This window comes from Brachyhypopomus gauderio, chromosome 11 (assembly GCF_052324685.1).
Source record: "Brachyhypopomus gauderio isolate BG-103 chromosome 11, BGAUD_0.2, whole genome shotgun sequence".
Lineage (NCBI taxonomy): Eukaryota > Metazoa > Chordata > Actinopteri > Gymnotiformes > Hypopomidae > Brachyhypopomus > Brachyhypopomus gauderio.
Genome location: NC_135221.1, coordinates 15,232,426 through 15,240,173, shown reverse-complemented (window position 1 = coordinate 15,240,173; position 7,748 = coordinate 15,232,426). Strand labels below are relative to the sequence as shown.

At 40.6% G+C, this 7,748-nt stretch overlaps 1 protein-coding gene across 1 annotated transcript; it reads left to right on the top strand.

Annotated features, from left to right (window-relative positions):
* Window positions 1–5,515: 5,515 nt before the first annotated feature.
* Window positions 5,516–7,384, top strand: LOC143527659 (monocyte chemotactic protein 1B-like). The gene is made up of 4 exons (XM_077022960.1): window positions 5,516–5,824; window positions 6,176–6,293; window positions 6,551–6,668; window positions 7,019–7,384. The coding sequence occupies exons 1-4, from the start codon at window positions 5,768–5,770 to the stop codon at window positions 7,146–7,148; spliced, it is 423 nt and encodes a 140-aa protein (XP_076879075.1). The 5' UTR covers window positions 5,516–5,767; the 3' UTR covers window positions 7,149–7,384.
* The last annotated feature ends 364 nt before the right edge of the window (window positions 7,385–7,748 follow it).

Genomic DNA, 7,748 nt, shown 5'->3' with positions numbered 1-7,748 from the left:
CATTAAGTCATTGTTTCCCGTAATTCAATTTCCCATGATGTAATTTACTGACACGAGACAGTACTCGTGCATTTACTCACTACTTGAGTAGCTTTTAATCAAAGTACTTTTTTACTTTTACTCAAGTATATTTTTGGGATGCATACTTTTACTTTTACTTGAGTAACATTTGGTTCAAGTAACTGTACTTTTACTTGAGTAAAATTGTTGAATACTCTACCCACCTCTGTCAGCTGGTAATTATTGGTACGTCCCCCCCCCCCCCCCCCACTTGCAGGTGTATCTGCTGTAGTCTGGAATCCTATGAAGAAAATGACACCTATGAAGAAAATGCTCCACAAGCCCAAGCAGGCAGACGTTTTAGTTGGTGCAATTAAAGTATGTTCACCTGTATTTGGCTTGAGTAACATCTCTCTTCAGTGGCCAGCATATCAAACAAGGGATGATGTCTGAAAACATGTTTGGATTTATATGTATTTGCAAAAATCCATAAATTAATTTCTATACTGGACAAAGTCTTTAACCAGTGTAAGCTGGGCATTGTTTTAAAAGTTTATTTTAAACAGTATGTTGTATATTTGTTACATGTATTCCTCAGTGCATTTAAACATGAGCGTCTGTGGGGATTTTCCCCACACAGATACATTTTCCTATATTAGATCATTTAGTATCGGGTGATATTATAAAGGGTGTGACAATTATTAAACTCGATGAAAGTCAGGAATCAAAGTGTGAAATTACCAGGGTGGATAATGGGCCGCATTCTGGATTCTAGATACTGATCTACATGCTCATGTGTACACACGCAAAATGATATTCCCATGTTTTATCTGATTTGATGATGTGTTTTTGTAAGCTTTCTATGCAGCATATCCCTTTACTTCATCTAATGCTACAATTAAACATTAATTTCTGTTACTTGGGGCAAGTTCTATGTGGTCTGTTAATAGCTGAGGCTGTTTATAAACGACAGGAAGTACATTGCAGCAGAAGTGACCCAGCAGACCTTTGTGATGTCCTACCAGAGTCAGCATGAAAATTAACATCAAGTATCAGGAGATAATAATAATAAATGGAGATACAGGAGATGATCAAATGAGAGGTCAGAAGTTAAAACAGGAGATTTTAGGTGATGGATAAGTATAGTCAGATGAGGTCAAGCATGAGACACAAGTGCAGGTTTCAGAGGAAACAGTTCTGAATCTGCGGTTAGATCAACACCACAGGAAGTCCTCCACCATGTCCAGTTAAGCCTGGTCTGTCTACAAGTTAGTGGGCCAGCAGAGTTTTTAAAAGCAAAATCATCATTGGGTTGTTGTTGTCAATATTGTTCCAAAACAATTGGCAATAAATATATCCTTATTTAAGGGACAAACTTTGATCAGAACAATCTGATTTGGATATTATACATTTAGGGGGTTGTTTGTAGAAGAGACATTAATGAAGGCTGAGATTAGAGATGTTTTTCTTTTTCTTTATTTTTAAGTATGTGGATGATTTATGTTGTAGATATTCAATGTCCTGCTTATTCCTAATGATTCTGGGTTAGATTTAAAAATGATATATAAAACTATTATTTTGAATCACATATGCCATATGTGTATATTTACTTGATGTTATTGAGACATTTGTGACTGTGTGTAGTTTCCAACAAGTTGTCGGAGTAAGAGCTATGACTGCCTTTGTGAAATGTAATTTAGGGAGTGATAAAATCTCAAGATTTGAATTTCATTTCTCTCTCTCTCTCTCTCTCTCTCTCTCTCTCTCTCCATCCCTCCAATTTTTACATCACTGACTGGGCTTTATCTATTTGATTAGAGATATTGTTCAAAATTAGGAACTTCATATTTTAATAATACATATACATGACAGGATCATTCAGCAAATATATAATAATAGATTCTATTTGTGCCATAGTGACCACACCCCAAATTATGCTGTCACAAAGGCCACTCTTTGATGTAAAAATGTGCCATAAATGTTGATTGTGATTTTCACGCCAATCAAAATTTGTCCTCAGCATTTACCCATCTGTTCAGTGAGAACACACACACAAACACTAGTCATCACTAGGGGGTTGTGGTGCACGTGTGCCCAGAGCGGTGGGCAGCCCTAGTCTGGCACCCGGGGAGCAGTTGGAGTTAGGTGCCTTCCTCAAGAGCACTTCTGTCACACCTGCCGCCCCCCCCCCCCCCCCCAGCTGTCAAGTCTCTGTTGTCCTGTTCCATGTGCTAGTATTTTTTATGCCTGTTTGTCCCTTCTTCTGAGTTGTAACCCAGCCTCTTATCATGTGTTCCTTGATTAGTTCCTTGTCAGTGTCTTGTATCTAAACCTTGTGTTTGGTCCATTGTGTTGGTGGTTATTGTTTGTGTAAGGTGTAAGTGTACTGTGTCTGAGTAGCAAACTTAACCCTTGCGTTTAGTTTCAGCCTATCATGTGTGTCTAGATCTGTTCATCGTTCATTTTCCTATATCTACCGTGTCTAGTCCTATCTCTGTTGGTCCTTGTTTTCCAGGTCCATTGGTTCATTTGTTGAGCATTGTCATTGTGGTTGATCTCGTTTCCTTATCCTTAACCTTGCTATGTAGCAGTGTCTGTGTATTTGCCCTACTGTTGTTTAGTATTGGTTTATGTGATCTCCCTGTCCTCCTTGTACTATCAGTGTTTCTTATTAACATTCGGTTTTCCTGCATCTGCGTCCAACACACCTTGCCCCAAGCATTACAGAATAACCAATCTTATAACATGATGCAGCAGGTAAATTACACAGCAAGTAGCTGCCCTTACCCAGGAGCCACAAGAACTTTAAGGAACAATTAAACAGCTTTCAGTCGTTCTTCGCTCGGGACTCCAAGGGCAAACCCACTGCACTCACTCCCTGTCCCTCTGCCGAGGAGTATAATGGTTGTCATGCTAGTGCCCCGGACCCCTCTTCGGGCGTGTGTTTATGTAGTCCGTGCCCGTATATGTACGTTGGGGTTTTATGTGTGTGTGTGTGTGTGTTTGTGTGTATTCACTCATGTCGTTAGTCTAATGTGTTTCACGCGGTGCATGTTAGACTATGTGTATATAGTGTGTGTGTTTGTATCGTCCTGTGCTGGTCTTTGTCAGAGTCTCACGTCCGTTAGTGAGTGAGTTATATGTGCGCCATAGCACAATTCACAGTAATAAACACAATGTTGTGCACCCTGAAATCCCCCTCGTCATTCAGACTGCACCATGGCATTACAATGGTGAGGATCGCACTGCAGACAACTTTGTCCCACAATCTCGTCTGTCTGCACCTCTCGAATTTTGTAACTCGGCGCAATGAACAAAGTTGTTTGCAGAGTTCATACACCTAAACAAAGTGGAATTAAAGCACTTGTACGTCACTTTAAAGGTCCATTTCAATATTTCCCAGCACGTTAAACTTAAGTTAAATATTTATACATATACTCGAAATAATTCACTTTTTTAAATCACATTATTTACTGGTTGTTTATTTTCAAAACGCCCAATCTTAACGTCTTCACGTTCTCTCATGTTTCGTCCTGGAATTACAAGAGGCTCGTATTTGTTAACATAATACAAGAGAACTGTTCAGTCAGACAGATATTTGTTGTAAAATGAAGTAGTTACAATTTCAAGCATTTTCAAGTACTTTAGCCTAAATTCCAGCACTTTTCAAACCTGGAACACAATGCAACATTAAAATTCGTCAGGTAAATGTTTTTCCTTTCTTTTCTGTGCTCCAGATTTCTGTATTTACTTTAACTATCCACCACTGTATTTCCCGCTGTTGGGCGGGTACCAGCCGGTTACAGTCGGTGCTGGATCAAACCATTTTTCAGTGGGAGGCTGGGGTGTATGCACTTAATGGAAAATATGCAGATGGATAAAAAACATATGTATTTTAGCCATTGAGCTTATTTTGAGTGCAGAATTTTATATTAATGAAAGATTTCAAGATTATTTAAAATTATAGACTTTAAATAAAAAATAAATTGCTGTGCTCTTTGATGGGCCCCCCTGGCCCTGGGGCCCGGGACAACAGACCCGGTTGTCCCCCCCTGTTGACGGGGCTGCGTCTATGGACCCAAGCATCGGGTCCTCAGGGCCTGTCTAGTTGACCCCATTAGTAACGTGGGGAGGATTAGAAGCCTGAGGAACAGAGCTAGTTCTGTTTCCTTGTCCATCCCTAATGTCTTGCCAGCAGTCACCAATTTGTTGTTGACTTGCTGAAGTAACGCCTTCAGGAGTCTGTGCACTCAGATCTCCCAAGAGTCCCAGCTGGGTCGTCAAATTTGTAGTGGAAATTTGGACCTTAATGGTGAGCAAGAACAGTAAACAGCAGTTGGGTAAGGTATCAAAGTAAAATACAAAGTTTATTAAAGATAAAAGATAGAAAATATAAAGATGGATTGATCCAGAGATCTCCGTTACAAACACTCAAGAGCGTCTGCAGCAGAGCTTACTATTTTGCTACATGATTACAACATGTGACATGAGTTAACCATGTGTGGCACACGAGGCCTCCTAGTTCCTCCGGTTCGCCAGGCACACCAGATATACTACCATTCTGACGCCAGATGCCCTTATCTACAGGCCCGAGACCTTCAGGACTGTCTGCCTTCAACTCACGAGTACTACTAGAATGAGTAGAGGGAGAGAAAGAGAAAGAGAGAGAGAGAGAGAGAGACTACAGGCCTGCAGAGCATACACTGATCAACATGTCCTAGGACTGACATATGTTTAATATACCTTAATAAAGTGATTACCTTTCCACTTACTACTGATAGTGGTCAATACATCTATGAATACTGATGAATATGATTACAGAGAGACCAAATATAAATTTTGCCCTGACAGCTCCTTTCAAGGGTTAGGGTTAGTGTCTCCACAGCTGCAGCGCCTCCTGTCGACGCCTCCTTTTCTACACCTCTCACCAGCAATGCCTCTGAGACAGCACCTTCTGCTCCTGCGACCCGGAAGGGGTCACCACCTCCTGTGAATTGGAAGAGGCCGTCCCCAGTTCCTGCGACCCACCAGAGACCTATTCTGGAGACCCGGCAGAGGACTACTGAGGCCCACCTGGGGCTTACTCAGATTCCTGTGGTCCGCCTAGAACCCGCAGCCATCCCTGAAGCCCATCTGGGGCCTGCCCATGTTCGTGAGGACTGCCTAGGGTCTGTCCCCCATTCCAGTTGGTGGTTATTGTTTGTGTAAGTTGTAAGTGTACTGTGTCTGGTTAATGTGCTAGTAGTTCTGTTCTGAAATATGCTGTTAATCTGTTCATTTCTATTATATACAGTGTATATATATATATATATATATATATATATATATATATATATATATATATATATATATATATATATATATATATATGTGCAAATGTTTAACAGGGTCACTGTTAGAATATATTCTATAGTATCTCTCCTTCAGAACTGCAGTGTTGTCTGTCCTGTTCCAACTCTGTTTCCACCTCTAACATCTCCACACCAGGACACTGGACACCTCAGGTCCTTGTGGACTCAGTATTGCTGTAGAAGAGTTGGACCAGAGTGGTGTCATCTGCAATGTTTAACAGGGTCATTGTTAGAGGTACATCCATAATGAGAACAAAATTATTCATTTAATTATAAAACTAAATGAACATCATAATTACATGATATTTTGAGAAAAAAACACAAGACAAGGTTATGAGGCGTCACATGAAGATCAAACCTTAGCTGAGGAATCAGCTGTGTGGACTCACCCTGTTGGAGAGACGCTGGGATGGTTAATGGGACGGGGACGTGTTCACCTGTTGCGCAGTGAGACTCTGACACCCCTGAACAATGTTAGTAACACAGCAGTTAGTCACACTACCAAGGCAGGTGATATCATAGAATAATTATGTAAACATGATAGTATCTTTTGGTTTAGAGTCTTATGCAGAGTATCTATTTCTTGGACTTTCTAAATTGTAAGTGATGTCATTAGAACGATAAAAGGAAACACCATCACAGCAGGAAGCCTGAGAGATTACTGGATATTATTCGGGGAATTCTGGTTATTGTGTTTATTGCACCACTGGGGATTCCCAATAGGCCGATGAGCAGTAGTGTCTTAGTGTATAAAAGACATGGTGCAGGTCACTCCTCCCTCACTCCTCTCCTCTCTCACTCCTCTCCTCTGTCCTGTGGTACAGGGACCACTCTGCCCTCACAGTCTCTCTGTGTGTGAAATCATCCATTCTGCTAGAATGAGGAAGCTGTCTGCTCTGCTGTTTGTGATGCTGCTCTGCTCTCTCCAGCTGGTCTCTAGTGGTGAGTCTCCATCTCTGTTACATGATGCATTTCTTACACACTTGACTCTTATTGGTACAGCGTGGAGCATTTACACAGACAGGGACATAACCCCAGTTTACCACAGGGAGGCAGTGTTGTTACCCACTACAGTGTATATACAATGTGAACCAGACTGAATCATCACTGGAACGTACTAGGTCTAATGATGGGTTCTTCAGAGTGGTACCATCTCTCACTGTTAAGTCACTTTATAACTGTTTGCTGATGCCTTCCAGGTCCTGATGCTGTTAACCCTCTCATCTGCTGTCTTGGAGTGTCTCAGATGAAGTTGCCCATCAAACGCATCGTGTCCTACAGCAGGACTGACAGCAGATGCCCCATCAAAGCTGTGATGTGAGTATCACCTGCTCTGAGAGGCCCCCACACACCTGCTACATCCCTTCATATATGTAACAGTCCACACACTGCATCTAGGAACCATTTCTGGAATCAGGTCTAGATTTACACCTGAAACGCTGTAGTGAAGATATTGTAGCAACACCATTAAGAGCTGATTTTACACTTTACACTCACATTAAACCCAGTGGGAGAATCATCCACAGACAATTATTACTGATAGTGTTATGTAGATCAGGAATGTTTGCTGTGATCTTCATACACAGATACACTTTCACCATCTTGGATCAGTTAGTCCAGACCTGCTGTATTAACAGAACACTGCTGTGTCTTTATCTGTGTTCCAGCTTTAAGATGATTAGAGGAAAGCAGTTCTGTATGGATCCTGCCTTTGACCAGGTCAATGCCTACATGAAAGCAGTGGACCAGAGGAATTACACATCTGCTCCTGGAAACCCAACATCCTCCACACACTAAAGATGAGCAGCTAAAACAGATCTGGGCGTTGTACCACCACATCCGGCCCTCTGAATATCTCTGACCAGCGTGAGATTGTTGATAATAATAAGCTAAAGGATGTGCAATTGCACATGCTGCAATAACATATGCACATTGTATTTATGCAAATCTAACTGTGGACCATAAATAACTTTTGTCTTTGTTGAATTCTACATTTAGTTTTTCTCTTTTTAAATGCTCATTCTCTTATGTTACTTGTTACAATATTTTAGTGACATGTAAATAAAGAAAAAAATATTTTAAAGAGTTTATTTTAAGAGGTAAATTTTATTCTGTAATTTTGCAAATCAATACATATAAACTATAATGGCGAGGTAAGGCAGAACTAAACAAGACCCAAGTGATGACAAGATGAGCCACAAGTGAAATTTATGAACACACCACATAGAACCACACCCAAGGAAATACATGGAGTGTGTGTTTAAGTACCAAGAGGAACATTTTAACTAATACATTGTCAAAATTAGTTAAACTGCTTATTAAATATAGGTAATTTGTCTACAGTGTCTTAAGAAACTGTTAAAAATAACTACGTTCTCACTTTTACAGTCACACCTG

Bases quoted from the DNA above. Each gene is read 5' to 3' on its own strand.
- LOC143527659 (XM_077022960.1), top strand. From the start codon at position 5,768: ATGGGACGGGGACGTGTTCACCTGTTGCGCAGTGAGACTCTGACACCC. The intron at 5,825-6,175 runs GTTAGTAACACA...CCTGTGGTACAG, and splicing joins CTCTGACACCCCTGAACAAT to GGACCACTCTGCCCTCACAG. The intron at 6,294-6,550 runs GTGAGTCTCCAT...GATGCCTTCCAG, and splicing joins TCTCCAGCTGGTCTCTAGTG to GTCCTGATGCTGTTAACCCT.